Source organism: Piliocolobus tephrosceles, chromosome 6 (genome assembly GCF_002776525.5).
Source record: "Piliocolobus tephrosceles isolate RC106 chromosome 6, ASM277652v3, whole genome shotgun sequence".
NCBI classification, from domain to species: domain Eukaryota; kingdom Metazoa; phylum Chordata; class Mammalia; order Primates; family Cercopithecidae; genus Piliocolobus; species Piliocolobus tephrosceles.
Window position 1 is genome coordinate 6,467,334 of NC_045439.1, and position 24,735 is coordinate 6,492,068.

Consider the following 24,735-nt stretch of genomic DNA (forward strand, 5'->3'; position numbering starts at 1 on the left):
CTTAGTGGTTCTTCCCTCCTTGTTCTTAAGAAACAGAAGGAATGAATATGTGAATATTATGAGAGCAATGTCCAGGCACTTTTCTTTTTTTTTTTTTTGAGACGGAGTCTTGCTCTGTCACCCAGGCTGGAGTGCGGTCGGATCTCAGCTCACTGCAAGCTCCGCCTCCCGGGTTCACGCCATTCTCCTGCCTCAGCCTCCTGAGTAGCTGGGACTACAGGCGCCCGCCACCTCGCCCGGCTAGTTTTTTTGTTTTTAGTAGAGACGGGGTTTCACCGTGTTAACCAGGATGGTCTCGATCTCCTGACCTCGTGATCCACCCGTCTCGGCCTCCCAAAGTGCTGGGATTACAGGCTTGAACCACCGCGCCCGGCCAAAAACTCACAGCTTTCTTACCCACATTCCAGTAATTTGGGAGCTGCCTTCTCTTCTGTACTAGACCCTGGGCTTCTCGCGGGCAGAGAGCACGTCTCACTCCGCACTCCACCCTCACAGCCTGGCTGGCATCAGACACTTGGTATATTCTACTGAACTGAGTCGGGAAAGGGAGAGGGGGCTCAAGCTCACTTACCCTGGGGGAAAAAGGTTCAGGTGAAGGAGTCATGGTGAACTGACCTGAGTGAAAACAAATACCTAGGAGGTAAGCCGCAGAGACACAGGGCTTAGAGGGGTCCCCCAAGTTCATGCTTGTCCAGAGAGGAGGCAGCGGTGTAATGATGCCCTGCCAGCACCAGGTACCCTCTGCTGACCAGAGGCATTAGCGACAAATTAAAGCCACGGGGCTGCTGACCCAGCCTTTGTCGCAGGGCTGTGAGTTTCAGACACCTTTCTGCTACAGGACCTGTGGCTCTGCACACAGTGGCAGAACGCGGAGTCACCTTCTGTGGCCTTGAGGTGCGCTCCTTTGTACAGTAAATGTACAGCAATGATGGTCTGCGGATCACATCTTAATTGTCTTGTTCCCATGAGGTACTAACCTGGGCAGGCAGTGGGCACGAGAGGACCTGGCCTGCGTTCTGCCTCACACCGGCCTAGCCATGCACCCCCAGGCAAGCTACTGTGCCCTCATCTATGAAATGGGAGTCCTAATACACTAATGCTAATAGTGGTACCTCATCAAGCTGCTGTGAGGAATAAACACACTCTAGGAGTAAAAAGCATATGGTAAGCCATAAAGTGCTGGAAATGTTTGTTTGCATTACTGTTGAAAGCACACTGTTGATCTTTCTGCTGAGTCGGACAGGAACCTGCCTGTGTGCTGGCTTAAGTGGCCCTCTGCCCCCGCGGCCTTGCTGGTGCGGTCCCCTCGATGGAGCACCTTCTTCTCTACAGGCTGCATGCACTCATTGCCCAGCTGGTCCCACCATGGCCCCCTGAAGTACACAGGATGAGTGGTGGTGGTTCTCGGGGTGAGGGGACTTGCCCAAAGTCACAGGGTTTGTGACGCTGGCCCCAGTGTCCCAAGCTTGTAGAGTCTAGGAGCTGATCTTGCTGAGGCAGGGGCCTGGCCCATTGACTTGGGACTCCAACTAAGAAAACTCTCATCCTCTTCTCACTTATCTCAGATAAATTTTGTTAAGTCAAAATAAAGAGGATGAGATAGGAAACAAGCATGAGAAGAAATTCAAAAATTAAAAAAGGAAAAATAAAAGGACCCATCACGCTACAGACAAATGAAAATCAGAAAGGGAAATTTTAGGTCCAACATCAAACAAGAGCAGGGTGACTGGGCACTCCTGGTGTCATGTGGGTCCAGCCCTCGGTGGCAGGGCTCACACCTGGTAGCAGGCCAGGCCATAGGTTCCCTGGCTGACCTCTTCTCTGAACACAAAGGGCTGCAGGAGGACAGAGGCTGAGACCCAGCCAAGGCTCAAGTCCAGGCTGGCCTGCTCCAGGGCCCGCTGGACCATGATGATTCTCAGGAAGGAGCTGACTTCCTGCTGTCCTGGAGGCCCACTTTCCAGCTTCAAGTCTAACTTCCATCAAACACCCACTCCTCCCAAACACAGCAGTGACTCAGAGGAGCCCTTTCACTCTTAGGAGCCATGAGGTGGGGAGAAACACACAAGAGGGGAGGGAAGGTGAGATGGGGTGAGGGGGCCAGTCACAGGGGACAGGAGCTGACAGACTCAGGGCAGTCTATATCACTGACGGGGAGTGGGGCCAGGAGGTCTGAGTCCCTTCTCACTGGGGAGAGTGAGCACTGGAAGAGGCCGGCTCCCGTCTGGTGGCATCTCTACCTGGGACACACTGCAGGCGTTTGGCAGGTCACTCTCCTTTGTTGCTATTCTGCAAGCAGGGACGTGAAGAATTGCCATGTGCCCTTCACAGGCTGCTCCAAGGAGGAGATGAGCTTATACCTGGTCTTTGTATTGTACCTTTTCAAAAGGCTTTTATAGCATCTGTCACTAACATAAGGATTTGACAAAAGATTCCAAAGAAAGGTACTGCCATCTTCAAGAAAGCTGTCCTGGTGTAGTGGAAAGGGGTAGGGAGGGCATAGAAGAGAGGAAAAATCTGGGCACGACCGGGCACGGTGGCTCACGCCTATAATCCCAGCACTTTGGGAGGCCGAGGAGGGCAGATCATGAGGTCAGGAGATCGAGACCATCCTGGTTAACATGGTGAAACCCCGTCTCTACTAAAAATAAAAAAAATTAGCCGGGTGTGGTGGCAGGCACCTGTAGTCCCAGTTGCTCGGGAGGCTGAGGCAGGAGAATGGTGTGAACCCAGGAGGCGGAGCTTGCAGTGAGCCGAGATCGCACCACTGCACTCCGGCCTGAGCGACAGAGCGAGACTCCATCTCAAAAAAAAAAAAAAAATCTGGGCGCACATTATGGGATTCACAGAGAATGAGCCAGATGCAGGTGACACTCCTCCCCTCCCACTTCCTCATAGCCTGGCTGAGGTGCTGAGACTCAGGCGTGTCACAGGACAGAACCAGGTCAGGCGTGGCCCAAGTGTAGGAGAGCACCTGCTCATGGGACTCTGAATGTGAGTCCCTGAGTTCACCAGGATCCATGACACATGCTTGCACATACCAGGAAGGGCAGGAGGAAGAGCATGGCCAACAGAACAGCCTGACTTTAACTCCACGGACATAACCGTTTTGCTCACCTCTGTATTCCCAGTACTTACCATAGTTTTTGACCTATAGTCAATGCAATACATATTTGTTAAGTATGCGGATGACTGGCCCTGGGCAAACTGTCTGAGCATCTTCAGCCACTGGGCGAGACTAGAGTGAGTGACACAGTCTTAGAGAAAATAGCAGAAGTCTAATGGTTCATAAGCTCCCAGAGCGGGAAATAGTGGCTGAGCCGAGGACTGGGTCTCACGAGCTATCAGTGAGTGAGATACCACAGCACCAATGGCAGTGCCACTTAGAAAATACAATGAGTTGGCCGGGTGCGGTGGCTCAAGCCTGTAATCCCAGCACTTTGGGAGGCCGAGACGGGCGGATCACGAGGTCAGGAGATCGAGACCATCCTGGCTAACACGGTAAAACCTCATCTCTACTAAGAATACGAAAAAAAAAAAAAAAAACTAGCCGGGCGAGGTGGTGGGCGCCTGTAGTCCCAGCTACTCGGGAGGCTGAGACAGGAGAATGGCGTAAAACGCAGGAGGCGGAGCTTGCAGTGAGCTGAGATCCGGCCACTGCACTCCAGCCTGGGCGACAGAGTGAGACTCCGTCTCAAAAAAAAAAAAAAAAAGAAAATACAATGAGTTGGGGTAAGGAAAGAGCTCAAGTTTATTCAGTGTCTATTACACTATGTACTAGATCCTGTGCCAGAGACTCAGATGCCACCTTGTTTAGCCTCCCTCGTCCTAGGAATCCTGCTGTGAGCTCCACTTTACCCATAAGAAAGCTGGAGAGTTGGAGAACTGAAGTAGCATCTTTGTGGCCTCTGAACAGTCAACAGTTAAGCCAGGCTTCAACCCTAAAACAGAGGACTCTAAAGCCCTCCACAGAGTCACCAAGACTGCAGGGGGATAGGACACATGGAGGAAGAAGGGTCAAGCGGGGCACAGTGGCAGGGAGAGCAAGAAGGGGAGTCCAGCCCTGGCATGAGTGTGAGAAGCTGCAGCTCGGAGCCCCCTGGTGGAGCCCCTTCTTGGGCAGGAGTGTGGCACATTGCAGCCTCTCAGCACCCAATGGCCTTGCTGCCTCAATGCCCATCCATGTGGCACCAGGAGAGGTAACCCAGGAGCTGGACGGGTTCTCAGGGCTGTACAGAGAGCCTTGGGAGCCACCCGGTCCGACATCGAGTGCGAGGCCCTCGCCGGGGTGGGTGGTTCTCACTGGCAGAGTCTTCTTCCCAAAGGGTGCAATCTGTTTTGCCAGGACTGCCCCCAGTGGTCTGTCAGGACCACAAAGGCCGTCTCTCTGTGCTGGCCTGGCGGCCCTGGTGCGCTCCCCTCCAGGCCTCTCTTGGTCCCCGTCCTGTCTTCCAGTCCCTTCCCGCCTTGGCTGTGCTCTTCCGGACAGTTCTGGTTTGTACTAATCCCCTTCACAGTGAACTTTGCTGGAGTTCTGCCAGTAAGTTAGGTGTGTGGGAGTCCCTCTCCTCTCTGGACTTCTGTTTTCTATAAAGTGAGAAGGGTGGAACCAAGGATCATCAGCTCCAAATTTCTACAACTCTAAAGGACAAAGGAGGAAATATACTAACATGTTAACAGTGGCTATCTCGGGATTGTGGGCTTATATTCCTCTTTTTGGATTTCCAAATCATGCACTACCTCTAAACAAATAAATGTCTAAGAGTCCCTACAGAGGAGAATCCCTGCTCTGCGATCCATCCCCCACGAGGTGTGGCGGGTGCGGGGTAGGCAGGGAGCGGCGTGGCTCCTATCTGAGGTAATGCATTAATTGATACAGCCAAAGGCAGGCAGACGAGGTGAGGCACTACTGACCCCTCCTCCTGACGAGGGCCTTCCTCTTGCCCACCCCGAACATTTATGAGGCTCTGGGACACCAGCCCCCAGCTCCTCTGGGATGGAAGGGATGGGCTCAGTTTCCAGTTAGTCTCTATGGGAAAGGCATCCCCTGGGGCTCCTGAAAAGATAGAACCTGAGATGCTAGGAGTGCCAGAGACAAAGGATCCAGCACTTGCTCAGTGATGCTTGATGGAATTTCTGGCCAACAAACGACAGCCACCTGGTCTGAGCTGGGCAGAGTCCCAAGTCCTTCTAAGGCCTTCCCGCTCTGCCATCTTTCTGGCTGGCTCCTTTCCCTCTTTCCAGAGGGTCCCCTCATTTTACAGTGAGATTGGGCCATCCCCGGCACACGTCTCCCTCTTGTTACAAGGCCCTGCTTTCCTCACAGGTGCCATTCCTATCACCAAGTGAACAAGTGTCCAAGCAAGGATGGAGTCTGTGAACTGGGCTAAGCTTGGTCTGGCCACTATCTTTACCGTCACCTGGCCAAGGCCATACAGGAATTGGTGGCAGAGCTGGGACCAGAGCCCATAACAAATGTCTCCCGGCCCAGGGCTCTGTCCACCCCAGTGCACTGATGCTCAGCCCTGGTTAATAAACAAACAGCTCTGCATTTGTCTTTGGGAAACAAAGGCAGCTAGTGTTTTCTTTTTTTTTTTTTTTTTTTTGAGACGGAGTCTTGCTCTGTTGCCTGGGCTGGTGTGCAGTGGCCGGATCTCAGCTCACTGCAAGCTCCGCCTCCCGGGTTTACGCCATTCTCCTGCCTCAGCCTCCCGAGTAGCTGGGACTACAGGCACCAGCCACCTTGCCCGGCTAGCTTTTTGTATTTTTTAGTAGAGACGGGGTTTCACCGTGTTAGCCAGGATGGTCTCGAACTCCTGACCTCGTGATCCGCCCGTCTCGGCCTCCCAAAGTGCTGGGATTACAGGCTTGAGCCACCGCGCCTGGCCAAGGCAGCTAGTGTTTAACCCTATGCTCGAGCTCAGCTCAGGAGGAGACAAATACCCGACTGTCACCCTCCCTATTCTAGTCACCCTCCCTATTCTAACACGAGCTTAGACAGCTTAGTTGCTTGCTTAAAGGAACCCGGAGTGAATTTTCCAGTCTTTCCGGCTGAGTCCTTACCACATGAATTTAGGCTCAAACAGGCTGATGTGTCTTACTCAGATTACCACAGCCAATGACCCACTGACATCCTGCAACAGACCCTCCTACCTAAGCCCTGGCCCTGGGCTTAGCAGAGACAGCTCATGGTGACCAACAGGTAACGCTGTGTCTAGGAGCTCAGGGTCTGAGAGACCTGTCAAGCTGGAAGGTCGTCACTTACAGATGTGGGGATGGCACTTCAGAAAGTGGGGGACTGACCAGGGCCACAGTGGGAAGCACCACCAGCCCTTGCAGTCATGCACCAAAAAGGAGACACCGGAGAGGAAAAGCGTTTGAATTCTGACAAAGGACAACAGGGGGCCTGGTGCTGCCCATGTACCGGTGAGCAGCACCCCTTGTGTAGCGGGGTCCCGAGTCCCAGGGAAAGGGCAGGGGCTTGCCCAAGCTCACATTCACACTGGGGAAAGCAGGGCTAGACCCAGTCTCCAGCTTCCAGGCCAGGACACCCCACTCCCACGGCTTGGGCCCACTAGGCTGTGTTCCTTAGGGGAGTTGTTTTCCCTGTAGAATATTTTTTCTCTCTTCCTAATATGCTTATTTCGGCACACAAAACTAACCTTACAATGAATCTCAAACAGAACAAGTAGCAATAAAAATCTGCCACATCTTAAGCTTAATGGTTTACAGAGCATCACTGCATTTTTTTTTTTGTGTGTGACTAATCTGCCCAATCACCCATGGCTGGGCCTATTAACCCCATTTTATAGGTGGGGAAACTGAGGCTCAGAAAAGCTACCCAAGGTCATGCGCCTCCAGTGAACGGTGCTGCTGGAACAGAAGCTCAAGTCTCCCAGTACCCAGCTGCTGGTTCCACCCTGCCGCTTCCGCAAGGATGTCACTGCAAACCCCGTAGTTGGTCAGTGACAGATACTCGCCCCAAGATCCAGCACTCCCACCCCCACCCCCGGAGCAGGTGGGAGTGAAAGGAGAGGCCCATGAGGAGCAGGGAGGAGAGAGAGGGGCTCCCGTCACCTACAGCTCACTCTGCAAAGCACGGTGCAGTCCCAATGGCAGAAGCAAAAGCAGTGGAAGGCCCACTCCCTGCTGACCATCACGGGCAGGGCTCCGCGGCACAGGCCAGGGGCACCTCTTACACCGGGCCACTTACCTCTTCCCTGTCGCCTGGCTGGCGCAGTGGGAAACTGATACGCCATCCAGCCACCAAGTGGGCTTCCCCCCTCAATCTTTAATGAGGCTGCTCAGCTAACCTATCAGAACCTTCCTGCCCACCTGACTCCAGCAAGCTCCCAGGGCCCTGGCCCTGGAGGACTGTCCAGACCCCTCGTGGGGCCCGGCTCACAGGCCTCGGTGACACCAGGTGTCTGCCAGGAGACACTCCCTAGGCGGCACTCCTCTTAACCCTGTGGGCAATGGGATGGAACAGGGTAGGTGTGGCGTCAGAAGGGAGCAAGTGTGCAGAGAATGCCTGTGAGGCATGCCTAAATTTGGCACCACCCCAAACTTTGGTATGGGAAACCCAAGTTGGCACCCTCTCACAGAAGTAAGGCCCATTTGATTCCCCCGCCTTCCTTTGCTCGGCCCCCTGCTGGACTCCATGAAATGCTTCCTCTCCTGCAAACTGTCTCTTAGGAGCATCCTCTCTGGCCTGTCTAGATCCAAACCTCATGCTCTCACTTGGAGAGCTTTCCAAGAATCTCCAACTGGCCCCTCCGCCTCCGCTTATCCCATTGAGTCTGCTTACAGAGTCAATTTCAGAAAGCACTGGTCTTCCAGGCTATTCCTTGGCCAGGAAACTACTGTGGTTCTCCACTGGTCCACATGGGAACCTTGGGATTGGGTTCATTCTTACTTTGGGATTGGAGGCCTCTCAGGCTCCAACTTGCCTGTCCTAGTGCCCTGACTGCTGCTCCCAGCCAATCCCACCAAACCTCTCTCCTCCCTGAATGTCCCAACTCCCTTAGCCCCCTCTCTCAGGAATACCCATCATTCCCTCTTTGCTTCCCTGGAATCCAGTTCAAATAGGCAAAATACACATGGATTTTAAGAGCACAACACTGGACTTCAAAGGAATCCCCCCCTCCACCCCTCACACTTGCTGCCTTGTGGGGGGCATCTGGAGCTTGGGACCTCATTCCTTCCTTGATTTCCCTCCTCCCGGCCCAAATCCTTCCCTGACACGATGAACAGACTGATTCTAGCGGGCCTTGTGACCCTGGGCCGGCTACTCACTTCCTCTCACTGGGACTTAATTTCCACACCTGAGGGCTAGAGAGGAAGCATGAGGAAGAAGATGACAGCAGCACCCACCACTGAGTGCCCATTACCTGCTGGGCGCTGTTCTGAGCACACACACAGACTGGAAGCCATTTAGAGTTAAATCTGAGTCTTGGCTCTCACTTGCTCTTTGACCTTCCTCGCAACTCCAGGCATGAGGCTAAGCCCTGGGATGTTATGCTCAAAGCCTGCCCTTCTAGGCCTGGTCCTGCGTGTTCCTCAGCCCTCCCTTTCTCTTCTCCCACATGCATCCAAGATGGCAGCACTAGGTTCACATGCCTCTGCGTCGTTGCCTATTTTGCTTCTTTTTGGGCTACTCTTCTAACTGGTGAACGTCTGTCCAGCCCCTTTAAGACTCAGATCAGGCATGCCCGCCCTTGGGGCTCTCCCAGTAGCTCTCCCCTTCACCACAGCTGCCCCCGCAAGAAGCCCTGTGTTCTCTACATCACAGCATAACATACACTGTATTGACGAGGCTCTCTCTCCACCCGGCTGTGAGCTCTGTGAACACAGGGACCATGTCTTATTCACCTTTGTGTTCTGGTGCATGGCCCAGAATAGATGCTCAGTAATTCACAGATGGGGTCATAGCTGTGGATACAAATGCTCCCCTGGAACTTACAATCTAGAGAGGAGAGACAGGCAACAAATAAAGATACAACATGTAGGAAGAAAAACACAGCAGAGAATGAGAATTAAAGGAATGTGTGTGGGTCGTTCTTAAGACAAACTGCGATTAGGCGGTGTAAGCAGAGGCCTGGATGAAGTGAGGGAAGGAGCCCTGAGGTTTTGGGGAGAAAACATTCTGGGCACAAGGGGCCTTGGGTGTAGAGGCCCTGAGTTAGGAGCATGCTTGGCACATCTGGGGCATGGTGTAGCTGGAATGGAGGAGGAGAGGTAGACAGTAGGAGAGGAAGTGAGTTCAGAAAGACAGCATGCCGGGCTACGCAGGCCTCGGTAAGGATGTGGACTATATTCTGAGTTAAGCTAAAATCCTAGAGAGTTCTGGGCAAGGGCTGATGACCTGACTGAGAGGTGAAATGCAGTCTGCTTGCTGTGCAGGGAATGGACCAAAGTGGGCTAAGCGCAGGAGCAGGCCAGTCAGGCAGTGGCTGCCATGAACCCCCGCTGTGTGGACACCCTGGATGAGCGATGGCAGGCAGCCGACAGGCAGGGGGGCAGGGCCTCAAACACTCACAGCCTGTCCACTCTCAACCTGGAAACTGTATCTCAAGTTCAGCACTTGGCTTTCTGAGTCTCCAGGTTATCTACCAAAATATTTGAGCTGGCTCTTATCCTATATGAGCTGAAGCTGGCAGGCTACTTGTAAAACTCATTCCTTAGGAAAGAAATGATACATGCTACGTGAGGAAAAAAGAAAACAGCTATGAATGAATTCTTCCCTCACTTTCGAAGATGTGGGTATGTGGCTAGAAAGACGGGTCAGGTTAAATGTTTATAACAATCAACCTCTGACCAAGCTGGGTTATGTTAGAAAGCTGGAGGGCTGCCAGCTGAGCAGGGTCTTTTGAGAGGCAGTCTGCTCCACTGGGCAGAGACCTGGACTAGAAATCAGGACATCTGGGCTCTGGGCCTTGAGTTCTGCATTTACCAGAGTGGCCTGGGGCAACTTTCTTAGCACTGTGAGCCTTTGTTTCTTCCTTCTTAAAATGGAGAAAGTAATTCCTGCTGTCTCCCTGCAATCTCAGGGGGATGTTGTGAAGGCCCAGGGAGCCGAGATCCAGGCACAAGAGCATCCAGGAAGAGGTTTGTTCCTTTCCGTAAGGACTATATGGCTTAGCTCCAGGGGGTGGCACACCAGAATGAAATGACTCTGGCTACAACTGAAGGGTGAGATCGCAGTGTCTAGGGCCTGGGCACTCCAGGAACAACCTGCATTCATGATGCCATATGCTTACAAATCACAGTCCTATCTATTTTATCATTTGAGCCTCATGACAACCCTGTGAGGTGGTTGTTACACCCATTTTAAAGATGAGGAAACTGGCCGGGCACGGTGGTTCACACCTGTAATCCCAGCACTTTGGGAGGCCAAGGTGGGTGGATCACCAGAGGTCAGGAGTTCGAGACCAGCCTGGCCAACATGGTGAAACTGTCTCTACTAAAAATACAAAAATTAGCCAAGCGTGGTGGTGCATACCTGTAGTCCCAGCTACTCGGGAGGCTGAGGCAGGAGAATCGCTTGAACCCAGGAGGCAGAGGTTACAGTGAGCTGAGTTCGCGCCACTGCACTCTAGCCTGGGCGACAGAGCAAGACTCTATCTCAAAAAAAAAAAAAAAAAAAAATGAGGACACTAAGGCTTAGAATGGTGAAATGGCCTGCTCAAGGTTTCACAGCTGCTCCATGTGACAGGGTGGAGCGGGCGCCTGGGGCTAGCTAGGGCATGGTACTGCTCTGTCACCTGCCTCCAGAATCTGTGCCACTTCTGTCAACCTCTGTGCTGACCATGGCAGGCACACCTCAGCTGGCTGCTTTCTGAGCCCCACCAGGAGGCATCAGGAAGGTGCTCGTGAGGCAAGGCTGGGGAATGAACCACCACCTATCTCGAACCCTGACTGGGCACATGGCGCCTGGGCTGTATCTACGGAAGACTAAAACTCCAAAGGAATCTCGCCAATAGTGTTAGGGAGATAATCCTGGGACTGGTGGAAGGAGGAGACCTCTCTTCTCTGGGATGTAAACTGCAATAAGCCAGCGGCTCTTTTGAGGATAATGGCAGCAGCAGGATGCGGGCGGGATGCTGTGAAATTAGGGGCCCCGTGAGGCATGCGCAGTACCGCCAATGCACAGAGGGAGACCCCCAGGGTACGGCAGAGCCTCTTCTCAGACCTTGATTTGAACTTACAAACCACTGAGATCTGCTGGTGCCATGGTCCTCCTCCTCCTCAGATCCCCCCATCCACCCCCAGCCCTGCAGGGCCCAGGTTCAAGCCCTGCTTCCCTCAGAAAGCGTTCCCTGGCCATCAGGATCCAAGCAGCCTGGCTTCCCTCTGTGTCCCAGTGTGATGGCTGCTGGTACCACCACAGGAGTTGATATTGTTAGTCACTTTTTTTTTTTCCCTGAGACAGGGTCTTGCTCTGTTGCCGAGGTTGAAGTGCAGTGGTGTAATCACGGCTCACTGCAGCCTCAGACTCCAGGGCTCAAACAATCCTCCTACCTCAGCCTCCTGAGTAGCTGGGACCACAGGCACACACCACCAAAACTGGCTAATTTTTAATTCTTTTCTAGAGACCAGGGTCTTGCTATGTTGACCAGGCAGGTCTCGAACTCTTACATTGAAGTGACCCCTGACCTCCTAAAGTGCTGGGATTACAGGCATGAGCCACTGTGCACGGCTGATATTGTTAGTTACCTTTGCAAGTAATTTTTTTAAAAAAGAGTAACTTCAAACTGTTATAGTAATTTAAAGGTGACAAAGAATGTTTACAAACATCATCTCATGGTTCCCTCACAACAACCCTGTGAGGTGGGTCTGATTCAGCCATTTCACATATGGGGAAACTGAGTCTTAGAAAGGTCAGTCACATGCCCAAGGGTGCACTCCTGGCACAGCTGGTACTGGAACCAGATCCGAGTTCACGTCCGAAGTTCCTTCCACACTACGTACGCCTCAGGGCCACAGCAGCTGAAGGCCCTTCCATAGGCTGTGGCTGGAGAAGGCGTGCTCCTCTGTTTGGGGTGGTGATAAGTAGGCCAAGGTGACGGGTGCGATTTCTGTGTGAGACAATTCCATTAACCATGTCCCTCAATCACAGATAGCACCCCTCACCTTGAGCCCAGTTTCACAGGCTGGCCAGCAAGCGGTCTTGGTTCAGGAACTCCATCTTAGTCTGCAAAGAAGGGCGCGATGGCAGGAAGTGTCAGGCTACGCAAGGCACACAATATGACGTGGGCACAAGCTGGGAGCTCGTTCCGTCACCAGACGCCTCTGATGTATCAATCTCTCTTCAGGGCTCCCGAGACACAGAAACAGACACCTGCCCTCGAGGAGCTCACAGTCTAGACAAACAAACCCAGGGTCCAAACAAATGGGACAGCAGCAGTGTACGCGGAGTGGGAAGGGGTGCCTGAGGTCTCCTGGGGCACCGGGAAGGCTTCGCAACAGCAGAGCAAAGGCTGAGCAGAAGGAGACCAGGAGTATGGAGAGAACGTGCATGAGGGCAGGAGTGGGGCCCTTTAGATGCAGCCCAGGGAGGACAGACTGAAGAAAGACAAGAGAAGGTGGATGGGTTACAACCCCACTACAACACTTCAGGTGACAGTGGGAGCCAGTGAGTCAGAGGGACCCAGGGCTCAGGCCAGTGCACAGCCTTCACTGCTGGACATGGTCCCACAGGACCTCGATGCTGAGCTGGGGCCTGGGCTGAGTCAGGAGACAGGACTCCAGGCATGGCAGCCTCTGGGTCCTGGTGTGCTCCTACAGCCAGGGATGGATATACTGAGAGTTTATAAGGCAGACAGCGTGTGGGTTTTTGGGGTCCAGAGACTACAAATTTCCAACCTGACTGGATTCATGCAGTGGGAATAGCAGGACATGCCAAGTGGCAGCTGACTGTTAGGACAGAGGCAAAAATAAAGCCCTGCGGGAGCGCAGGAGGGAGTGCAAAGACACGGTGCGGGCGGGTGGTGGCTGGAAAAGGCTCCATCTGTGGAGCCACATCCTGACAGGACGAGTGAGATTTTAGAAGTGTGGGGAAAAGTGAGAGGGGAAGAAGGGCCAGGGGCACAGGAGAGCCTGAGTAACAGTGTGACTGACGGTGCGACTTGGGTAGCTGTTGGCATGGAGGTGTACGAAGGCCCTGCCTCATCCAACATCTGGAGCCCTGGAGTGAGAACAGGGGTGGGTAAGTAAAGAGACACATCCAGCTTTCAGAAAGGGGCCGCCAGAGGGCAGCTGGGAGCAGGCAGGAGGCCAGGGGCTTGCTGTCCTGTTCCCCCCAGGCAGGGCCAAGCTAGGCCTGCTTTCTCTCGGGTGGCACAAGGTGTCAAACGGCCTCGGCGGCCAGGGAGATGAAGACAGTCCAGTACTTCCTTGTCTTTAGGGGAGAAAGAGAAGTAATTTCCAATGGAAAGAGGTTCATGAGAAGCAAAATTCAGCCCCACCTCCAAGAGCTATGAGGTTTAACAACCTTCCACTCCCCTCCAAAGAGCACATGGAGCTGGGCCTGATTCTTCCCGGGAAGGCCTGTCGGTAAGTCCCTTTCCTGGGCTCTTTCTCAACACTGTGCTGAGGTTGCAGCCGTTGGGCCACTGGGCATCGATGAAGGCCGTAAGAGGTTGAAAAATTGGGAAAATATTTATTATCCAGCACCAGGAGCTTCATATTTTGAAATATACCAATGATGTTATTGCACCAAACCAAGTAGGAAAAGGATGTACATTACGCTCCAAGAGCCAAAGAGAATAAGCACTTCATCTGTGTTTTTAAGTCGCCTGGATTCCCACTAAGCTATGGGGCTTTTCTTTTTCTTTTCTTCAGAGTCTCACTGCATGAAATCAATGAAGAACTACTCTGGCTGCATCAGGGTGAGGGCCCTGGTATACCTTGGTGGACCCCGGAACTCCTCAAAATAGCCAGTTTGAAATCTACTGCATTCAACCCCCAAACTGCAAATAAACTTGCCTTTGACCACACATGCTTCTGTCCCACCCCCCACCCAATCCAGCAGCAGAGGCATAGCTGACAAGATTTCATTAGTGAGAACCAAATGGGAAGAAACAGTCAAAATCTAGTTACTCAACCCTCTCCGTACCAGCACTGTTTTCCATGCACCTCGGCCCTCTTCCTAAAGCCTGGTCCTTGGCCTAGAAAAAGTGATCTTTCTTGAGGGAATGCTAGCGGAGGAATGCTGGGTGTGGCCACGGTTCTGCCCAGACTTGTCCTGTGGCCTGCACACACCCTCCTCCTCACTGGGTCTTGGTTTTGTCATCTGTAAATGTAAATCCAGTCTCATGACACCCAAGCCTCCTCCCCTGGCTCCCACTCACTGGCCCTACCTGGCCTAGACTATTTGCCTTCTACACTAGCAGAGGCTTTCAGGGGGATTTTCTTTACAATTCACTCCCACTATGTGGTCGAGTGCCATCAGCTTGGGGTCTTGCTTCAAGTGCCACCAGGGCCCTGCTCTCCTGGAGTAATGGGAGATGATGACACGATGACACTGGTAAGTTCTGAGAGGACCTACAGTGGTTTAATGGAAAACTGCTGGATGTGGGGACAAAAAGAGGAGCAGCATGGGGCACAGCCCTGAAGGCCACATATCAGGCACCGGGCATCTTCGTGTCATGTGAACTGTCACCGGCCTCTGGTGTCATTCCATCTGCTGATGGGGGAGGTGACTTGCTCAGGGTCACAGAGACCCAGCGTAGCCCGGCTCCAGGACATACACTCTTCCCACTAGACCAAGCTGCTCCCACTACACTTCCTGGCACTGGAGAAGAAGAGGAGCGTGTTCTCGTCCCAGCTTCTCTTCCTGACTGGGTCATATCCGGAAATGGTTTGGGCCAAGCACTCACTTCCTCCCTCTGGGGCTGAGTTTTCCTGGCTGTGAGATGAGACAGACACTGTGCTATCTACACGGCACTGTTAAGCAATGACCAGGCAAGACACGGATACAATGTAGGAAGGAAGCAGCCCGAGTTTCACAGAACTTCAACTCTCTCAGGCCCAATGGTCCCCTTTTTATTATAACATTTTGTAATGATGCTTGTATTATCCTGAAGTGAAATTCATAGATTACATAGCCTACCTACATAAATTAGGAAAAGATCAGTACAATGCCTTACATGTACTGCAAAGGAGAGAGAAAAGAGAAGTAGTCTATAATAACATGTGCATTACAACACATAAAGGACCAGATCCAGCTACACTAGGAGACGGAGGTGGTCCACACCTGCACCCACCCACAGACCCACTGGGAGTGCTGCTGCCGCAAACAGATATGACAAAGGGGAGGTCTATGGATGACTGAAACGTCACAGTGACGATGCTGGAGATAGGACTTTCCAAAACAGAAAACAACTCTTGGTAAAGTTACAAACAAAATTAACTATGATTTTCTTTTGACGTATGCAGTAGCTGAATTCCTAGAAAATTCAGCACATACTAAACCTGGTTAAAAAAAAAGCGCTTTTTCTTAAAACAGAGCAAGCTCTGGCTCAGATAATAAATGAGTTTTTCAACTGTATGTTTTGGTGGGACATGCAAAGCAAGACTTCACTGTGCAGGATGATCCTGCACATTGCAATGTGTCTAGTGCCCCGGCCCCGCTGCCCCTAAATCACCAACACCTCTCTGTTTCCACTTTGTCTCTGCTGAGAGCTTCTTGTCTAGTCTGACATTGCCATTTCAGAGTCTAGAACATCAACACCTACAAAGAAGACAAAATGTAACTGAAGCCACATGCGAGGCAATGGCTGAGTGGGGGCAAGAGCCTCCTCCTAGCTTCCAGGGCAGGTTCTCCCCCAACTTAAGGAAGCTCATGGAGAGTCAAACTTTCTGCAGAGTTTCAGACACTGTGGCAGGGGAGGCATGTTCCTTATTCAGCTGGGACGTGGCCAAGCGGCTGCTGCTGCTACAACCACTACTACTTACTGCTAGTCACCATCCCAGCCCTTCCTCCCTGTGCTAGGCTGTCTGTCTCAGAATACTTCTACAGCCATCGTCCCCTTGGACTCTCATGCTGCAAGACAGACATGCCATGGATAACCACCTACATTTCATAGACGAAGAAACCAAGGCCCAAGAAAGGGAAGTGAGTTGCCCAAGTCGCATGCAAAGGAAGAGCACGGCCAGGTCTAGCACCTAGGTCTCTTGGTTCCCTCAACACCATGACCTCTTACCAAGCAGATGACAGCTTACCCAGCACCCTGAAGAAAAGCGCCTCTTGCCTGGTAAAAGACAGTGGAGGACAATCAATACTCTGTGTTCCAAATGAGGATACTGAGGCTTGCAAATGTCACTAGACCTGATGAGGTCGCACAGTAAGCAGATGGTGGGACTAGGGCAAGAGCCAGGCCTCCTGAGTCTCAGTCTGGAAGGCCAGAACTGCGGTCCCTGTTCTTAGAGGGTTGCTGAGATTCAAAAGGTGAAAAGGTTCGTGCAGTTATCACACATATCCTGAGCCCCTGTTGTGGGTCCCCTCTGTACTTGTTCTAGAGAGGCAGGGATGACTGAGACAACACAGGTTCTGCTCCCCATAAGACTAGCGTGCTAGTAGGGATGCTGGTACCAAAGAGGCGTCCTGAATAAAACATGCTAAGTACCATGAAGGAGTAAACATGCAGGGCCAAGGGTACTGGCTGCAGCTGCCCAACAGGAGGCAGTAGGTGGAGCAGCAAGGGTGTGGCCCTGGATGTTGGCATGACCGGTGCAAGGTGTGACTCTGGGGCCCAGTGGCTCTACAAAGCCCTCTGTGAGGCCAGCTCCCATCCCTTCTTCTCCTTCAGCTACAGTAGTAGCTCCAAAGGTTTTTTTTTTTTTTTTTTTTTTTTAAAAAAAAAAAAAAGGTAAAGGGAGGAGAAACTGGATTATATATTCCTAAAACCCTTCCTATCTTTAAATTCACTTGTGACTGCAGCTCAGCGGGGGGATTATTTATCTACACATTTGATCTCACAGTGGAGCTGCCATGCTTCTTTCTCACGTTCCTGCAGTGATTCATCCAGGGAAACTCTTTCTCAAATAGGCACTCAGACTTCTTATAGTTCCAAATAAAGATTATTATTAGGACCGTTAACTGTTACGACTATTTTTAATGCATAACTACCTCATCCCCAACATAATGGGAGCTTTGCAAGGTTTATAAAAACCTTGCAAAGTTCTCTGAGAACTTTCTGAGGAGCAGGGAAACGTCTTGGTCCTGGGACCCTCATGCTGGTGTGAAGAGCTCCTTATTCCTTAGAATTGTCTCAAATAAACCAAGTGGCCACCTTCACTAATTAGGAGGCACGACCCATAAAATAACTCATGCTTTGAGACAATTATTATCCACATGAATAACCAATTGATCCAATATGAGGAAAGGAGCAGCCAAAGCCAGAGATCTGATAAACCATGAAAAGTAATGACTTTCAGCTTTCAGGACCAGATATTACAATAAAGAAAAAGAAAAGTAATGGCTGAAGGTCTGCCTGAGAGGAAGAAGATTTAAACCACTACTGTCATAATAAATAGAAGAACTCAAAAGTCAAGTCCCCTGGGGCTGCTGAATGCAGAGGTAGACTCTGCACTTGTCCCCAGCCCAGTGCCACCTGAAAAGGTCACAGTGGGTTTTAAAAAGACAGCAACTATTTGCCAAATACTTACTGGGTGTTAGGAACTGTCCTGAGCACTCTAAAGGGATGATTACAGTTAATCCTCAGAACAACCAACGGGTAGGTACAGGTCAGGCGACTGGGGTACAGGGAGATCAAGTAACTTGCTCAAGATCAGTACATATGCACACATACACCCCCCCACATGTATACACACCCGCTCACATGCACCCTCCTGCAGCACGTGCATGCATATACCCACAGCACACAGGGCCCTGGGCGCAGGGATGTGAAAAACACAGACAGGTGGCACATACCTGCTGCCCTCAGGAGCTTGTATCTATGTACTCAACACTCAACAGCTCTTTTGGGTCTGTAGATGCATCATGCACTGTGATGGGTGCTGGGATCCAACGGGGAACAGGAGCTGCTGTGTCTCTGCCTCTCACAACAGCCTTGTGGGAGACCAAACAGCAGCTGGACCTCAATGTTACAAAGTTGTAAATGGCAATGGGAAGCATGGGGAGCACACAGAAGGGGTGCCTCACCCTGACCTGGGGTGGGCATGAGGGGGGCCACAGAAGTCGTCCCAGAGAAAGGGACACCCAGTAGGAGAGGAAAGATCAGTATATGAGCAGGCAAAATGAAGAGGAAATGGATAAAGAGAGGTAGAAACCCAGTGTCCTGGGAGGCCAAGCGGGGAGACAGAAGCTGAGGTAGGAGGAGAGCTTTGCTGAGAGAGCTCAGGCTGGATCCCGAGGGCTGGGGAGGATGTTGATAAGCAGAGATGGTAAGAAAATATTCCAGGGAGGGAACAATATTTGAAAAGCTTGGCATCCAATCCCTACAGGACGCTGCCTTTTCTACGTCTGTCCTTGGCTGTGTGCCTTTCTACTGTTTGTATATTTTTAGAAAAGAAAAACACAAGCTCATCTGAAAGCTCCCTGTGTGCTCTTGTCATTTTTGGTATCCTTTTCCTTAAAAAAAAAAAAAAAATCTCTGCGACAATGTAAAACGACAACCTCTCAAGCCCCAGAGCCACGAAATCTTGCCTCTGGTTTCTGTCCTTTTTTTTTTTTTTTTTGGGACAGAGTCTTGCTCTGTCACCATTCTGGAGTGCAGTGAGGCGATCTCAGCTCACCGCAACCTCTGCCTCCCGGGTTCAAGCGATTCTCCTGCCTCAGCCTCCCAAGTAGCTGGGACTGGAGGTGCACGCCACCATGCCCAGCTAATTTTTGTATTTTTTCTTTTAGTAGAGATGGAGTTTCACCATGTTGGCCAGGATGGTCTTGATCTCTTGACCTTGTGATCCGCCCACCTCAGCCTCCCAAAGTGGTGGGATTACAGGCGTGAGCCACCGTGCCCAGCCTTTCTGTTCATTTTTAAAAGTAGGTGACGGTACAATGGTGGGTGTCAAGATCAGCAGGCAGCAGAGAAATACTCTGGTTGGAACTGCCCTTTAAGGAGAGAAGAGGAACGGGTGGGTGTGGGCTGGCACGGGAGAAAGAAAATGCCAATCCTCCCTCTGGCACTTCTGGGGGAATCTAGGTCTCTTAGCTGCTAGCTTGCCCTTCCCCACCATTACACCAGATGGCGTCTCTTTCAGGAGCCAGACGAGGAAGAGCCAAGGAATCTGTGACCCACCAACATGACTCTAGGCGCTAAACAAGAAGTTTCTCCAGCAGAAGGAAAGGTCCAAGGAATGACAAACACAAATAACAGTAACTCCTAAAATGTAGACAATGCAGACATCACCTGACAGTCAAAGAGGTGTAATTATCCTCTATCATGAGCCTGGAACATACCACATGACATTAGGCTGCCTCCATTCATTTGTGGAAGGAAATACAAGACTGCTTTGTCATTAGAGGATGCACGCACCTGGGGAGTGGGAAATCATGCAGATATAACAAAAGGTGCAAGGAGGCTGTGTTCCTCCATGCTGTGCTGCATTTGTCAAAGGTACTGATATAAATAATGGAAAAGATGAAATTGTCTACTAACGTATGAAAAATGTTCATCCTTACCAGTAAAGAAAAATGCAAGTCAGACCGGGCGTGGTGGCTCACACCTGTAATCCTAGCATTTGGGAGGCTGAGGCAGGCGGATCACTTGAGGTCAGGAGTTCCAGACAGGCCTAGCCAACATGGTGAAACCTTGTCTCTACTAAAAATACAAAAATTAGCCAGGCATGGTGGTGGGCGCCTGTAGTCACAGCTACTCAGGAGGCTGAGGCAAGGTAATCGCTCAAACCCAGGAGGCAGAGGTTGCAGTGAGCCGAGATAGTGCCACTGCACTCCAGCCTGAGTGACAGAGCGAGACTCCATCCTCCCCAAAAAAGAAAAATGCAAATCAAAATGTTTTCCCTTCTCTTGTGTTTACAAAGATTAATGAGAGTATCAATGCCTAGTGCTTATGAAGTCTGAGGGGTGGGCAACTGTCTCTTGCTGGACAGCGTGTAAACCAGGATGTTCATGCTAGAAGGCATTTGGCGAGACTTCCCAAAACTTTATTTTCTAATTTCTATTTATTTATTTTTTGAGACGGAGTTTCACTCTTGTTGCCCAGGCTGGAGCATAATGGTGCACATCTCGGCTTACTGCAACCTCTATACCACCTGGGTTCAAGTGATTCTCCTGCCTCAGTCTCCCAAGTAGCTGGGATTACAGGCATGTGTCACCATGCCCAGCTAATTCTGTCTTTTTTTTTTTTTTTTTGAGATGGAGTTTCCCTCTCGTTGCCCAGAGTGGAGTGCAATGGCGCAATCTCAGCTCACCACAAGCTCCGCCTCCTGGGCTCAAGCGATTCCTGCTTCAGCCTCCTTAATAACTGGGATTACAGGTATGCGCCACCATGTCCGTCTAATTTTATATTTTTAGTAGAGACGGGGTTTCTCTATGTTTGTCAGGCTGGTCTTGAACTCCCAACCTCAAGTGATCCGCCTGCCTCGGCTTCCCAAAGTACTGGGATTACAGATGTGAGCCACCGCACCCGGCCTAATTTTGTCTTTTTAGTACAGACAAGGTTGGCCGGGCTGGTCTCAAACTCCTGACCTCAGGTGATCTGCCCACCCTGGCCTCCCAAAGTGCTGGGATTACAGGCATGAGCCACCATGCCTGGACCCAAAACTTGAAAAGCACATATATTGTTTCACACAGAAACATGCCCAAGGAAAATAACTGGACAAACATACGAATATGGACACATGAGATTCAAAGTACACATACACATAAAAATACAAGAATGCCCTCCACCACATGAGGGTAATCGTGGAAAATGGGACAATCAACATGTTTCCAAGTAGATGGTGCTTACATCATGGCATATCTTTGCATGGTCCTCAGCAGACTACCTTAGCCACATAAATGTTAGAAGGTTCATACTTCCATTTTTTTTTTTTTTTTTTTTTTTGACAGACTCTTGCTCTGTCACACAGGCTGGAGTGCAGTGGTGCAATCTTGGCTCACTGCAACCTCTGCCTCCTGGGCTCAAGCCTCAGCCTCCCAAGTAGTTGAGACTACAGACACATGCCAACAAGCCAAGCTAATCATACACACTGTATGATTTCATTTACATGACGCTCAAAAACAAAAGTGGACTTCGAATCTATTCTTAAGTTCAGGGACTGCAAGGAGGGGCCTTTTGGTGCTGACCACATTTTCTTTCTCGGTCCGGCACTGGGAACCGCGCACGCACGTGTGTAACAGCTCATCAAGCTGCATCTGCGTATCTGCGCATGGTACTGTCAGTAGACTTGGACTTCGGCTGAAGCAAAAGCTTATTCGTCAGTGGGCTGTAGGACCTCCAGTCCATGCAAAGGAGGCCACTGCCAGCTGAACCAGAATGGACAACTAACTGTTTCCCCTCATGACAGCTTCAAACGAGGGTACTCTCACATTGTATGCACACATCCAAACTAGCTGATGTCTCCCACCCCTGCCTCAACAAGACACTCATTCAATCCCAGGGCATGTAGGAGTCGGGTTCTGGATCTTACCATCTGACACCGAGAAGTTATTTCCTCATAATGGGGGCATGGCTTTCTTATCTGAAAATGAGGGCAGGATTAACTGAGTTACCTGTGATTCTCTGGTGAATTTAATAAAATAACTAGTAGTTTTTACTTAATTTAAGCACTAGCTCTGAAAGTGCCTTTTTTTTTTTGGCCCTCAAAGTAACTGCATGTACAAGTAAAATAACGCTTAACTCCCACATCCTGGAGGCAGGCAAGGTAAGTTCAGACGGAAACATTAAACTCAGCTCACGGTTCTTGGGTGGAAACAGTTTCGTAAACATTTGCCGGGTGCTTACGATGCCTCAGGCCCTGTAATCATCACTCAACACTGCCATGGTTAAGATGTTTCCTTACGATGCCATCCAAGTACTAAGCAGAAAGTCCACAAACTTTGGAGCATTGTCAAGGAGGCAGAGCTGCAAGTACCTGCTCTATGCACTACCCGTGGGAAGCATGTTCAAAATATGTTCTTTATTTACTTAAAAAAACCACAAAACTCTCAGAGAGAGAGAGAGAGAGAGAGAGAGAGAGAGAGAGAGAGTGTGTATGTGTGTGTAAGAGACAGGCTCTCACAATGCTGTCCAGGCTGGACTCAAACTCTTGGACTCAAGTGATTCTTCTACCTCAGCCTCACGATCTGCAGGCATAATGCACCACCATACCCAGATCTCCTAGAGCTTAAAGCGGGTCCTAAAGCTCCAACATATCAGGCCCTGTCCACACATTTTTTTTTTTTTTTTATAGAGACAGGGTCTTGCTGCGTTGCCCAGGTTGGTCTTGAACTCTGGACCTCAAGTGATCCTTCTGCCTTGGTCTCTCAAAGTGTTAGGACTATAGGCCTGAGCCAGCACGCCTGGTCCCAGGACATATTTGAATGCCACAGCCCTCCAGGTTCTGAGTACTATGTCTCTTCATTTCCCACCTCAATTCTGGTAGCAGTAACAGCAGCAGCACAATAATGATCGTAATAATACTCACAAATGCTAGTAGAGTTGTTACTAGGTCAGGCAACCTAAGAAACATTTTATATTCCAGTTCATTTAAATGTAAAAACAACCCTATGTCCCCCCATTTTATAGGTAAGGAAATTGACGCACAAAAATATTCAGTAACTTCCTCAAGAGTTCCTCTGCTAGCATATGTCACAACCAGGACTCAAACTGACCAGTGTGACTCCATGCCTGGTTCTTAACCACCAAGTTCTCCCAAGGTAGGCTCTCCAGCCAATGGCAGGACCATAACCCAGGCAATCAAGACACCCATCCTGGGAAAGCCTTGTTTCTCCCTCCAAAGCTACCACTGCCAATGTTCAATAAAAGCCACACGTAAGTTTGCTTCTTTGCTTTAACTGCCCTGCTGAAAAACTTTTTGCTAGCCCCTCTCCCATCGTCTACCCTAAGTATCAAGCCAGCCCAACGTCTTCCAGGTTATTTGGGGCCTTTCACTGTGCAAGCCCCAGCGCCTTTCCAATTTCATTTCCAATCTCTTTCCTATCGGCACTCCAGGCCCCAGAAATGCTGCATCGCCCTCTTCCCAGCACACGCGGGCTCACTCAGGCCCTTCTGCCTTTGCTGCTTTTCCTGCCTGCGATGCCCACTCCCGCCTCTGCCTGTGACCTGCTCACCCAGAACGCTGGCTCAGATGGCACCATCACTGTGGAAGTCTCCCTTGGCGGCTCTGACAGGCAGTTACTTACATCCTATTCTGTAGTCCCTAAGTACCTTACATGTACCTTTATTAAAACACTTACTGCAATACATTCCACTTAGCTGTTTGAGAACCTGTCTACCCTGAAAAACTAAGTGCCTTGAGGGAAGGCCGCTGTTCACTTCTTACCTATTTTGCCTACACAGTTTCTTGCCCTCAGTAAGTATTTAATAAACTTTTGTTAAACACATGAATGAATAATTAAATTTAAAAATAAAGTCTTGATTGTTTTCTCCCACCGCTCTCAAACGATTGTTCTGGAATACGGAAACAGGATGGCCAAGTTTAAAACAGATCTGGATATGTGGCTTCAGGGACACATCTGTACAAATCTATATCTCACAAGTGGCAAAGATACAAACTCCATTCTTTCCTCCTCTGAACTGTTGTATCTCTAAATCTAGAGGCAGGCAGCAGCTTTCTCTGAGAACACACACAACCTCGGCTCAATGCAGTGACAGCGCTAGGACGCCCGGAGAGCCAGAGCTGTGGGAGGGCAGAGGCAGAACAAGAGAGGGTCTCGGCATCAGGCCAAGACAAAGTCCTACTTACCTCCTTCTTGGGAATTCATGATGTTCAGGGCAAACAGCATTGCATTGGAGAACGTGGTTGCCTCTTCTTTACTTGCAAAGTTTAAGCCGTAGACCTGGCGGGCATCTCGCCACTGGTGGAAGGTTGGCGTGGCCTGATTGTACTTCAGCCCTTTCACAATTGAATAATTGATCACAACCTGGAGGAGAAAGGAGACAGAAATACGTGTAAATAAATAAAATGTAAGTGAGCTGGAGGGCACTGCGATGGGGCAAGTATACTGTATCCTTGAGAGGACAGGAAGATGAGGATGGGGTTTGAAGGGAAAAGCAGTATCAGGTAGATTTTCAGACCATCATATATAGAACAGTGAGGGTTTGCAAAACCTGTTCTTTCCTTTCACTAACAATGCTATGTAGTTACAACCTCCAGATGAATAGCTGAGCTCGGAGGCAGGTTCCCTGGGCTCTGGTTGGGCCCTGCCTCTCAGCCACTCCACGCACGGCAGTCACTGCACTTCGCTGGGGCTCAGTTTCTCCAGTTATAAGATGGGGATAATAATTTTGACTTTATCAATCTAATGAGGTTATTGCAAAGATCACACTGTGGTACGTATCTTATCTACATCTTATTTATAGCTTACCTTCTACATATAAAGCTCCTAAGGGCAAGTCTTCTATAATTCATATTTATGCCTCCTACAGCCCTCTGCACAGTGTCCAATACTTCGAATGCATTAATAAATGGGTTATTTGTCAAAAGAATAACTTGGGAAAGTTTATGTACCACACATGTATACAGCATTATTCATACCTTCATTATTACTCAATCAAAAAGCATCAACTACTGCCAGGAGCAATGCCA

The 24,735-nt window shown here is 50.4% G+C and overlaps 1 protein-coding gene across 2 annotated transcripts in view; it reads right to left on the reverse strand.

Annotated features, from left to right (window-relative positions):
- Positions 1-24,735, reverse strand: part of EVL (Enah/Vasp-like) — an 81,652-nt gene that overhangs the window by 22,386 nt on the left and 34,531 nt on the right. For both annotated transcript variants that reach the window (XM_023205613.1, XM_023205612.1), the window contains exon 3: positions 23,893-24,070. In XM_023205613.1, the coding sequence (XP_023061381.1) occupies positions 23,893-24,070 (178 nt within the window). The remainder of the gene's footprint in view (positions 1-23,892; positions 24,071-24,735) is intronic.